General features: G+C 37.4%; 1 protein-coding gene across 1 annotated transcript in view; it reads right to left on the minus strand.

Moving 5' to 3' along the window:
- bmpr1ba (bone morphogenetic protein receptor, type IBa) overlaps nucleotides 1-13,391 on the minus strand; it is a 72,634-nt gene that overhangs the window by 16,027 nt on the left and 43,216 nt on the right. Inside the window, exons 3-4 of the mRNA XM_020705857.3 lie at nucleotides 5,478-5,543; nucleotides 5,167-5,362 (exon numbers count right to left, since the gene is read on the minus strand). Coding sequence (XP_020561516.1) covers nucleotides 5,167-5,272 — 106 coding nt within the window. The 5' untranslated portion in view covers nucleotides 5,273-5,362; nucleotides 5,478-5,543. The remainder of the gene's footprint in view (nucleotides 1-5,166; nucleotides 5,363-5,477; nucleotides 5,544-13,391) is intronic.

Consider the following 13,391-nt stretch of genomic DNA (forward strand, 5'->3'; position numbering starts at 1 on the left):
AGTTAAGACAAAGGAATCTAAAGACTCAAAAAAATCAAAGGAAATACATGCTTAAGCAACAGAAATAATTGCTTTGGAAGATCTTAGGCCATAGAAGGCTTTGGGAAAGATTGTGATGGAGTGGGATCCCACAAGAGTTGAGGCTTCAAGATCCACCAGGACCTAAGGATTGTCCAGCACATGGGGTTTCCCTGTGACATATTTTGTCAAATCACCCTCGAACCAGAGAAAGTGACAGGTATATTATGTAGAAAAGGGCCATAAGGAGCTATGATGTTTTTTTAAGTCATGACAAAAATTTGAAAACAACATACATTCTCAAAATTAAGGCTTTTAGCCTTAAGAGGGAAAAAGAAGCATCAAACTTTGCATGCACCTGTGTGAAAAATGGATTGCCCGAAAACTACTGCAGACAAATGTTTTTAATAACTGATAATGAGTTATTTGCAGAGCACTGGAAAAATTTTGACTCACTCATTGATGCTCAATTGCTGTACTTCAACAAAATTGGAGAGTTTGGGAAAATGAACAGACTTTTCAGCATCTCAATCAGATTCAGGTCAGAACTTTGACTCATGACTTTCTTCTTATTAGATTCAGGCATGGACTTGCTGTTTTTTTATTTTTGTGCTGCAGAATCCAAGAGCTCTTCATTCACAGATCACAAAAAGATACATGACAATCTCCTATAAGTTTCTTAGGTAGAAAACAGAATTGATCGTTCCATTTATCGCAACAGGTTTGCCAAGTTCTGAAAGAGCAAAACGAACCCACACTACTACACTACCACCACCATATTTGACTATTTTTACAATAGTAATTTTCTAAAATTATTTTGCATGTAAACCAGATGTTATAGGATGCACACCTTGCATAAATCAGTCCAAGAAAAGCTTTGGATCGCCTTAATTTATTTTGGAAAAACTTGATTTTCGTTTTGCTTTTAGTATTTGTATCTTTTTACCCAAGAATTATTGTTCTTTGCCATTCAGATACTAAGAAGTGACGTGCGATGAGGCACCAGCCCGCTGAGCCTCACCTTGGATTGCGCAATACCTATGCAGTCAGACGGTACTGCTGTCTCTATGTATGTTGGTTCAATCACTTGTACTATATGAGCTGAGTTTACATAATTTAGCAGATGTATATGATCTACAGTGTTTGTTTTTATAAATAACTGTATGTGAGGGACATGTTTATTGTGCTGAGCGCTAAACGCCGGCAAAAAAGCCGCTGGGTGAGGCCAGAAGTTCCCGTGCCTCATGTTAAGGGGCGCCGGTGAGCCCTGAGATCATGACGCTAAAAAATAATAGAAGAAGTGATAGCAAGCGGCAAGTCATTTTCTTCAGAAGGAGCGGCGTATGGACTTTATTTACAAGTAAAGGTAAGACGATAATAAGGTGTGTGCTTTTTTCTATGCTGCAGTTTGTATTTGAAAAAAAAAACATGTTGAAATGATATTTTAAACAAAACACGTTAACTGTTGTCAATCAAATGGTGAACAAGTTACTCAGTATGGTTCATATGTTTGTAAATCTGACTGATGACGTCAGTGCCTCACCAGCAGTTAACCTCACCGCACGTCACTGCAAGCAGTTCTTTAAATGTTGGGTTAATTTTTTATTTTTATTTTTTTACCTCTAGGATGAGATGTTGCCATTTCTCAAAAGGTTAACCACTGTTCCATATTTTTCACATTCGAGGATAAAAATTCTGTTTGTGCTTTGCTGAAATCCCAAAGCTTAAAAAAAGCCTGTTAAAACCTTTTCTCGCTTGAAGGATCTAAATTCAATGTTGTCGTTTTCCCTGAATTCCTTTGGATTCCAGAAAGTTGTCAAGCACTTGAAAATCTACTTCACTTATTCACCTTATCAGACAGATTTGGCTAAAGTGACTTCTTGATTGGGAGCAGCCATAGCTCCAAAAAAAGAAGTGTGACAGACATGCAATGAATTAGGAAATCCGGACTGGTTTCAAACCCTTTTTCACATCCGTGTTTATGTCTAGTAAACTCTGTAAGTTGAGCGACACTACCCGCCATGCACTGTGATATCACAGAGGTGGTGTGAGTGGAAAACCCTAAGCCCTTCAGCTCTCTGTGTGCTGTAGCTCTGACAGCCAGCTTTGCTTTGCTCTGCCTCACCTGTTTTCTGTCCATCACTCCATTGTGTCAGATCAAGCTGCCCGGAACCCACAACCACAATTTGGACCGACAACGATCTTTATCAGCACTAAAGACAATGCAGGTTTAAATAACAACATATTGCAAACTCTAGTATAGATGTAGATACAGAAAAAATGTATGCCGATTAGTCTTTGTTCTTTTGCTAATCACTTAAACTCTCAAACTCATGATTAGTTCTTTATACTGAAAACCTCTCTGAAACACACACTCCAGCTGTGTCTGAAAGGAGTCAGTTCCAGACTGGTAATCAGACTTGGATGGAAGTGACTAGATCTGTATCCATTACAGGACTTAAAAATCTTCAAACTCTTCATACTTGTCCTAATTGTGTTACCTTTGAAGCATAAGGATTTCAACATTACCTTGGAGCTTCGTGTCAAACACGGCACAGCGGATCATTATATCTATGAAATCTATGTCACCTAACCCAAATACTGAACTCCTCCACACAAGGCTCAGGAAGCAGACTATCAGAGGAAAATATTCTGAATTTTCTTTCTCGTTTTTTCTTTATTTCATCTTCTCAGATAATGTTATACAAGTAATCCCTTTTTTCCCCCTGTCAAGTAGGTATAATTGTTAGTTTTATTGTCCTGTGCTGACATTTAGACAAAAGAAAAATGCATAATTGGATCATCTTGATTTGCTATAGGATGTTCTAACATACATTAGAGGTTTTCATTTGGGATAACTTACCCTTATGAACAAAAAACAATCCACTTTGAGTCTGTTTAAAATTAAGAATAACTTGTTTAAAACAAAAAAAGTTTGGCATCCATGCACAGACACAACATACCGATTTTTTTCTGAAATAATAAAGAAAAACAAAACATTGATTTAAAAATTAAATGGCCCTTTTTATTGTTTTCCTAAAACAAAAGCTACTTTTCTGCAACAGGCTCATTAGTGAGCTGTGACCAAAGCAAAGCAACTGACAGAGCTTTGACTGTGAAAACTGATATGGCACTGCTTACTCCCACCAAGGACAATGAAATGTAAGCTATCACGATCCTTCTTCTCTTCCCAGAACTCACAATGAGAGCTGCAGCATGGAAGGTCAAAAAAGATGTGCATGCGCGTGATTTATAAAGTGTGTGAATTCCCGCCGCTCTTCACTCACTTTGCAAAAGAACGTCATGTATTTCTTTACCGCACAAAGACAATGATAGTAATGTTAAAAAGGGCAAGCAGTGCCCTTTCTGTAGACGCAACACAGTCTACAAGGACTGTAGCTCACCTGTCAATGCATCCCCAGGAAAACCAGCAAACTAAGCACAGACAGCGGCAGAATACAGAAGACAAAATAGAAAAATCAATGATTCTGGTAAAAAAAGTAAAAAACATATTCGCTCCATCTTTCATTCTTCTTGAATAAATATCTGTTTGTTCAGTCAGAGCTCAGCCTCTTGTAAAGATAACCATCTATTGGTCAACCAGCACAGAAAATTGCTCAGGACTTTTTCACAGTTTTGACATTTTTGATGATGTTGTTCTATGATTTACTGCAACATGAGGATTTAAGCTTCCAGGCCTGAACTGACGCACATTAATTTTCCAGCAATTTCTTGAAATAATGCGGTTAAAGGCTCTGAAATACTATAGATGTATTTTATATACATCTCTATTTTTTAAGGATATAACTGGAGCTGTTTTCGTTTACTCCCTACTAGCTTTATAGACTTAAAAATTAAAAGTAAAGGTTTTCAACACTTTGTTCACATCTCCAAAACCCCTTAAAGGGTTACAGCAATAAACGTATTAATGACATAACAGGAGCAAAACAAAAGTAACCTTGGTGCAGGTCCAACTTCATGTCCGATCAAACATCTTACTCCTTGGCAGCTGCTGTTTTCTTGGACTGAAGAGTCAGTGTTAACGTGAACCCGAAACATTCAAGCACTTTGTATGTCGGCTCCAAGTGTATTCAAGTGTACAGTGTAAATGCTCAAGTGTCCACGGCATTCTAAACAACTGCTGCCAAGATTTAGTTATTCATTTAAAAAAAAAAAAAACATCTGCTGCTAATGAAAGGAGGGTGACTCAATGCGCACACCCCATAAGGAATGAACCGGTGACAATGACGAGAAAGACAGACGATGCAGAGGAATGCCCTGCAGACAAGACGACTTCAGCAAGCGTGCAGGAGCCAATCCAGACTTAACGTCAGTGATTCCAGCTGAAACAATTTCCAGTAAAATAAACCAAGAAAATTTAACTGAGAAAGGCACAATCATTCTAATAAAAAAAAAAGAAAAGACAAACCCTTTGAAGACCACACATTAAAACAACCTCTTTTGCTTCTGACTGAATAGCAGCAAATGTTTCCAGCAGAACTCTCTTCTGCTTAACCTATGCAGGATAGGCAAACCTTTCCGACAGACAACATAATGCCAAACATAACAATCTATTTCCACTCTTCACAAATAACAGCACAGATACCAAACAAGGTCACACACAAAGAAAGTAACAAGTGCCAGTCTGTACCAATGTGAGCGAAGAAGCATTTATATACAGTAGACATACAAAAAAGTTTTAAAGAAAAAATTTGTCTTTCATGAAAAAAAGTTATGAATATGAATACAATACTAAATAATTTCTCTATTTGTGTAAAGTTAGATTTCTTTTGCAATATGTATCCAAAAGAGATTTTTAAGACGGAGTATATAATGTAAATCTCTTCAAACAGTGCTATGATTATCCATACTAAAATCTTAATCCTTATTGATCAAATCATTGTATAAATAAAACTACTAAGTTTTGAAGCTAATTCTTTAAAACTAGCAGCCAAGTTATTCAAAAAGTATGAAATAATCCCCGAAAGTCAAATTTGAATGATCCTATAATAATAAGAAGAAATATTTATAAGAAGAAGAAAGAGAAGGTACAATCCCTTAATGACAAGTCCATCTAATATGCTGCAGCAGAGGAACTTCTAAGAGAATCTGTGAAGAAGGCTGAGGAGAAAGTTTGTGATGACTCACCGTGTGACTGCACATGCAGAGAGAACAGTCCGAGCAAAAGCAGAGGACTCCAGCCGCAGAAATACAGAGAGAGGCAGCACTTGAGCTGTTCTCCCTGGCCTGGCATGGTACAGTCTGCCGCTCAGCTCCTCTACGTCCTCCTCTTCAGTCCTTTCCACACAGACAGGATTCCCACTCACGCACGCTGACTCTCCTCCTGAGTGTGCGAGCCCAAAGAGAGACAGAGACGGGTGGGGGAAGGATCAGGCATGCAAGCCTCTGGTTGTGTGTGTAGGTCCACCGCAACGTGAGAATGTCCACACCACACAAACCATAACAGCAGCAGCAGTTGAGAGTGGAGTGTCTTCAGCCCAGTCTGACAGTAGGAGTGAGGCCAGCTGAGAGAGGAAGGGGAGAGGACATAAAGGGGGAGTTTACTTTGGTTGCCTTGTAGTAGGTTGGGTTGACCCTCTCCAACACACCCACAGACACCCACCCACACACTCCAGCAGGGAAAACATGGGTGGAAAGTTACGGGGGCAGGGGAGAGAGGAGCGAGATGGGGTTCAGAAGGAGGGAGGGAGCTTCAGGAAGCTTCCTTAAAGCCCCTTTCCAATCATCTGTTGATCTATTATAAAGTGTTCCCAGTGGTCTTTTAAACCTGACTCTGCTGTTTTTAGCCAAAACCAAAAAACCTGTGTCATTTTCTAGGACATAGTTTCTGCAGAGCGGCAGAAGTTCTTCAGAAATTCGCCTTTGAGTTGTGAACGGGACTGTTGGTGCGACATAAGCCAACCCCCTTCCCATCATCCTTTTGTTTATACGCTAGCTTACAGCTCTCACATCTCCAACATAACGGTCCAACAAAAATGGCCAGCAATATTGGAGCTAACCGTACAGTTTTGAGCCAGATGTCAGCTCGAACGAGGTAAACAAAGACGTACATGGATCTAGTCGTCTACAAGCATCAGAATGGAGCGGAGCGGAGCTTCTGGCTTACTGTTGTCGCTTTAATGTCACAATTACAAGCTTTTTTTAAACTGCATTCTTTTCATCTGCTCCTCATTCACAATGATTTGAAGAAAGAAATAATCTAAAATTGCCATTTTAAACTTTGCTTTCTTCATATATGTCCTCCATTATTAGAAAAATGCCACAAGAAAATTTTAAGAGCACAAAAACACAATTTTCATCCGAGTGGGATTTTTTTTTGCGTGTAACGTAACCAGTAAAACTGTCCATTTGACACTTAAAGAACCACTCCATGCAAAGTCGTGTTGTTCTTGTTGCACCGGTAATGTTAGGTTGAGGTTGTGAGGGGCTGTAAGCTAGGAGGAGAGCATGTAAACAGAGGGATGATGGGAAACGAAGGGAAGCTTACTTCGCGCCAACAGTTCTTCCGAGGAAGTTTGAGGCAAATTTCTAACGAACTCCTGCGGAAAAAAATGACAGGTTTTTTTTATTTTCCCAAAAAACAGATTATTAATATACTTGAAAGACAACAGGGAACACTTTTAAAATATATCAAAAGATGATTGGAGTGGTACTTTAAAACATGTAGTGAAACCAGCAAAACTGTCTGTTTGACACTTCAATCTTATCTTCTTTTACCTTAATATCCTTGTTTTGAATTTCGATCAACTGAAATTAAAAAATTAAGAATGCTTTTACAATTGGAGTAATGAGGTATGGGAGCAATTAACCTGGGTTAAACAACAAACAAGAGCTAATTGTTTAAAACCTCCTGCTGTGAATGGTATTTATTTTTTCACTTTGTGGTTTAGTCACTTCATTTTCTAATCAGTCATTTGTTCCTCTATTTATTTTCATACTTCTTTAATTAAGTACTAATTTGTCTCCATGCACCACTTCAATATGTCGACTATAAAAGTTAATGGTCCCTTCCGCTTCATACAGCTTTAAACTTGGCACAGAAATGCTGTTTGTCATTAGCTTTAGCCAAAATCATCAAGGTGGACAAAAAGATAACTGGTTTTTAAACATTAGTATTTTTTATTGAACTGAAATTCCTCTCTGGTTAAGGTGTTTGGCTTTATTTGTGTATGAAATGTAAAAAAAAGTGTTTCACATGCATACTATCTTAAAATCTTTTCATTTACTTATAAAACCTGAAGAGGTTGAGGAAAATGGAAATTAAAATTGTGAAGTTTTTGTTTCAAATGTGTTTTTGTCTTTATTGAATAAGCCAAAAAAAAAAAAAACATTTTTACCATCACAACCTATATAATTTAACGATAATTTTGAAAACCTTTTCACACAGCCACCTGGACAGCTCACTAACTTTAAAGTAAATGTTAAGGCTTACATCACCCATGCTTGAGGCTTTTTTACTAACAAATGGGTAGACGCTATAATCGACCATTTCCTTTCCTGAGCTGTCCTCTAGCCTTTAAGGCATTTGCTGCCTACAGAACTGGGAAACTGTGAACACATTGCTTTTTGCTGAAAAAATCCCCTCCCTCTAATCAGTTGGGAAGATATCTCTTTTATCTCTTTAGTTTGAAGATAAGATGTTTTTCCAACATTTCAACCTGCTTCATTTGTCATAATTTCAAAAAAAACAAGCTACCCAACCACCTCATGCATCAATTGATCTACTAAATCATTTTTACTGTCAGATTCTTAACTCACTTTTTATGTTATGTCAATATATTGCATACATTTGTTAAGTTGTTTTTAAGTATTTCACACAAACACAATTTTTGTATGCGTAATTAACCAGCAAGTGTGCTTATGACATTAAATGTATGTTTATGAATGTTTTCCCAGATTAATGTAATAAAAATCTATACTTTTTGCAAAAATTCCAGCTCAGACCACTGATCTTTTTTGTTTTCTTTGGCAAAAAACAAAAGAACCCTTCAAAATACTGGAAGTGTTTCTTGTGTTATATTCCAATTCTCTTGATGTTTCCCACTTGTTAAAGGAAATAAATGGCTCATTTACAGTTTTGGTTTCTGTTTAGTCTTTTTTTTTGGCTGTTATTGTAAAATATGAACACATCTACGCGCACACCCCTCCTACCTAACTTCCAACCTCCTTCCATTCTGCTTGCCTCTCCTCCACCCCCTTCTCCTTGCCTCCTCCAGTGAAGCAGAATGTCATTTCAAGCATGTCTAACCACGGGAAGCCTTTTTAAAACTGTGACAGCATTTACCCTCAATACTTGTGAATCTGTGTGTGTGTCAGCTTGAAATGCAAGTCTTTGGCAGTTTGCCGAAAGACAACACTTTATATACAGATTAGGTAAGGAGTGACCCCTTGAAAAATATACAATTTCCCATCTGACTTATTACATTTCAGTAGAGTCATAAATTTTGGCCTGTTTTTTCTAATGCTGGGAATAATTCATTGGCCTATAACTTCTACTTATTATCAGAGTTACTGTATGCCTGACGTGCAATCTTTAAGATTAAAGTTTAGCTGAAAAACAAATTAGTTCTAATTGAATTAATTAACAGTTAAATAAATAAAAAACAAAAAAAATGTTCAATTCAATTTCATTTATATAGCCCAATATTTCAACAATAGTTATCTCATTGGGCTTCATCCCAGTAATTGTGTAAGAATATGAAATCAATCATAAAATACAATAGGTAATTGCTAAACTAAACTAAACAGACCAAACTAAACTGGGCATCCTTGACCTTAGATCCTTCTTTTAATATTTCCAAAATGTTTTAAGGTCAGCATATTTGGACTTCACATCATTACATTGTTTGGTTTTATAGTCTTAATACTTCTAGTTACACTGAAAAACTACAAAATCATTGTTTTTTTGTAAGAAACAACTGGTTAGGGCAAGGTCAGACGAAATAATAATTACCTCAAGATGTTTAATGATAAATAGATGGTTTGCATTTCTAAAAGAAAAAAAGGGGTTTGTTAGGCCCAAAGTTCCTGGCAGCATCAAATTGTTGCTTAGTCAGAATTTTTGTGGCCACCTTCACACATCCACCCACATGCGGGCTATTCTTCACGAGTCACCCTCATGCTGGGTGGAAGATGAATGACTCTGACCACCACAAGCAGAGGATGATATAAGCCATCAAAAGGCTTTGTGACAAGAAAGGCAAAAGAACAAGTCAACAAAGAAACTCCATTATAGTTTGAAGCAATTATTTTTAATAAAAACGTTTATAAATGACACAGACCAGGATAACTTTTGGTAAAATTTAGATCAATTAGATAGCATGGCATGGCAGAATACACTACTCACATTCTATTTTATCTTTAGTAAATAAAATGTGTTTCCAATACAACATGTTTTATCTTGGTCTCCATTTTTGTAGATTATCTGCATTCAAACCCTTTTGCCATCACTAAAACAGCACATTCTTATAATTGTCAGGGGTCAGGTGTCCTTTCACATTGTGGAGAGATTTTTGACCAAGTGTCACAACCCGTGTCAAAGGATTTTATAATCAAGAAAATTAATTTTTGCTATGAATCAGGTTAGAAAAATTATTATGTATGCAGTCAAAAAACATCAAATTACCTCACTTTAGAAAAAATGAATTATGCTGGATCTTACATGAAAAATGTCCAGATTACACTTGGGTTTATGCAGCCATATTAGCTTTCTCAAAATTTTGATAAAACAAATTACATATCAAATCTATAAACTAATCTATTATACAATGCAGTTTTAATATCATATCATTTATATAGATAAAATGTGATGCCCCAAGCTTTCAGACTATTCTTCATGCTTTATTTTGGTAATACTTTGTTCATGAAAATAAAATATGACCTTAAATGACCAATTAAATCAGTTGAAAAAGATTTTTTATCAGGGTTAAAAACATTTTTTGTTTTGTTTTCTCTCTGGTCTGTCTATTCCCAAATTTGAAAGTAAACAGGTTCAGCTATTTGGCAGTTTTTGTAAAATTCTCATTTTGGGTTTTCCATCTGTGTTGTATGAATTAAAGACAACATCAATGTATTATTTCTTAGCTTACCAATAAAGCATGTGTCCTTATTTAAACATGTAAACTGCCAAGACTGATAAGATGGAGGATGAAATAACACATTTGTCTCAGCTGCAGATTTGCAAATCTCCCCCCGTTTACTTAAGTCTGTCTTTATGCTAGAAGCTTAACATGATCTGCTTTTAAACTGTCTCTTCACTCCCCTTCACTGCTGCATTTACATAGCTATTTTTTTGCATACATTTGTTAAGGAATAAAAAGACTGTGTATAGGAGTTGAACTTGGGACGACCTCTGAATCTTCCTGCAAGAAAATTATACACATTTGAAAAAGTCAATGATGATTTTGATGATTACTTTTGATGATTACAAAAAAGAATATCCTTTACAACATTGTTGTGTTGTTTTGTAATCATCAAAAGTGATCATCAAAATGATGATTTTGATGATCACTTTTGATGATTACGAAAAAGAATATCCTTTACAACATTGTTTACCGTACAAACTGGCTTGATGAAATTTACCTATTTACAGAGCAGTTTGGAAACAACTAAAAGCATGTCAAAATATAACTTGCAACTGTCTAATTATGCTGCCTGCTGAAATCAACATTCCATCTTTCCTTATGAACAGTTAGTCGCATTTCATTTTTTTTTTTGTAATTTGCCTTTAAAATCATAATGCTGTCAAAGTGCCTTGAGAGCATGGAACCAAAAAGCTCTGTTTTTTTCTAAGGTATTTTTGTATGTAAAAATGTGACTAGGTTAAAAAAAAGTGTGGGAAGGTTAAGGAGTGTGGGGAGGGTTATGAAACTTTACAGCAAAACTTTGCACTGCAGATAGTTTTAGTAAAGAATTGCTTCCACCTCTAAGGAAACAGAATGATTTCTTAGAGGCCATTAGATAGTACTTCTCTGTGCCCTCCTTGAACTCCTTCCTGACCCAAGTTTTTGCTTGTGCTAGATGCTGCTTGGACTGCCAATCGCTGTCAGCTGTTTCATGGCTCCCAAAAACCAGTCATACTTGATTGGACTCATTCGGCTTGACGGCATGTCTTACTTTTAGTGACCATCACCAGGTTCATATTTTGTCATCCCAACTGGCACCAGAGACATTACAGCCAAAGCTTCAAATAGCTGCACTGAAAACAGTAGTGGAAAACACGCCCAACTTGAATTTAATGTCTTCATCCCCCCATGGCAACCAGAGTAATCAGACTCTCCTGGAGGTAGAAGTTGAGGACCCCTCTGACAGTGAGCTCAGACAAATCTTCTGAGCAGAGTCACAATAAGTATGGGTCTGCCTCCATGAACCAACAACCCAGTTGTCAGTTATGGTTTGAGAGCTTGAGAGATCATAAAAGCTTTCCTCTCTGAGGCAAATGCCTCCCATGGTAGATTGGTCTGGGATGTCAAGCCAGACAAAAATAAGGGTAACCCTTGTGCTATCCTATGACCCCACCCTTACATTGATGTGTTCCCCCTACCATGACAAAGGTGGATAAAGGTGGAAAGATTTCATGTAATCCATGGACACCAGTGAATATCACAAATCATCGAAGAAAAAAGGTTCAGCGCACTGTCTAGTGGGTCTAGATGACCCAACTCCCAATGTTAAAGTGCCTAGGACAGCACAAGGGTTAAATGAGCCTGATGAAAACATTAAAAGTAAGCTTATTAGCTTCCCTCCATGTTTTTGCTTGGGGATTTGAGATACTTGAGATGGGCTGGACTCTCTTTCGCTCTGGAGTTGCTTTTGGTTAAAGATGTGACCATCCTAGCTTAGTTGTCATGATGAGGTTCACCACCGTGAAGAAGAAGGTCGCATCTCTGCAGCTTTTTTACTGTTTACCGTTTGGCTCAAAAGCTGAACAGCAATACAGAGTCCTTGGCTTTCTTGGAGACTCTGAAGGGGTTCATAAACAGTTCTTCAATTAAAGATTCTATTGTTTTCAAGGAGAGACTTTAGCCCCCACATGGACAAGACAGTGATAAGTGGAAGGAAGTGATCAGACAGAATGGTTTCCCCAGAATGGCTACCATCAGGTAAAGAGGGTGGCTAAGCCATCAACTGATCACCACCTGGTGGGAAATTGGATTTTCTGGCGAAGTAGGAAGCTAGACAGACTTGACAGTTCTAAGTTTGAAATATCAGCACCCATTTCCTCCTTTTTTATGGTGCTTAATGTTATCGTGTTTTGTCTGTCAACATATAAACTGAAGAATGTCTACTGGAGATCTGTTAAGTTATATGAAGTGCTGCCACTGACAGACACACATGACACACAAGATGAACTTTGGGAACTAAATAAAATCCCAAAATATTTGTTTTTATTACTTTATTTAAATTTAAACCAAGAGGTGTGGTGTATAATATGAGAAATAAAAACTCAGTTTCTGTTGTCTCATAATTATGTAAGTGGTGCGCAATCTAAACTGATTACATACCATTAACAAGAAATGCCTTGTTAAGAAGTTTGTACTAATTTAATCCATTATCAATTATCATGAGATCAAGTTGTGCTGCTGGGCAGTGACATCAATCGTTTCTTTTGAGAATTAAAAGGGTGGTGGTCATCCAACCTTCTAAAGGGCTTTTTGCTCTTTTTGGAGGATTAGATGACCATCGTCTCAGAATAAGACATCCAATCCTGCATGGCACTAAGCAAAACACAGACAATGGACCAAGCTGCAAGCTGGAAACAAAATACCAGATAGAACTCTAACAATAATCATGTTGCCGATGTCTGCTGATTAGGGGCGCATCACCATTCATTTCACTTCACTCATCCTGCTATTTAGACACAAGTTTTAATTCATTGAGATTGTGTGACCAAATGTGTGTGTCTATTAACAATAAGTAATGCAGTACACCCTCACTAAAGTAAGTGTTGACCCATTTAGACTTAATGAAACCCTAATGACGGAGTGGGAATGACTTTTACAGCTTGTGAAACCACTCACTATATCACTTTACAACCACAATAAAATCACTGACAGGGACTGGTGTTGCAAAAGGGTTAGACATAAACAAGAGGGTGAAGTTGTGTCAGAAATTTGATGTCTCCTTTTAGCACTACAGAAGTTTAACAGCATGCATTTAAATGACTGAATAATGAAAGATGGCATTAGTCTAGTTCAGGGGTCGGGAACCTATGGCTCGCGAGCCATATATGGCTCTTTTGATGGTCACATGTGGCTCGCAGACAAATCTTTAATTATACTTTTTTTTTTTCATTAGACCAGTCCTTCTCGGGCGCGATGCGATGTCAGAGGCGCGCAGTAGTAGCAGTGCTT

This window comes from Oryzias latipes, chromosome 9 (genome assembly GCF_053564925.1).
Source record: "Oryzias latipes strain Hd-rR chromosome 9, Olatipes_Hd-rR_3.1".
NCBI lineage: Eukaryota > Metazoa > Chordata > Actinopteri > Beloniformes > Adrianichthyidae > Oryzias > Oryzias latipes.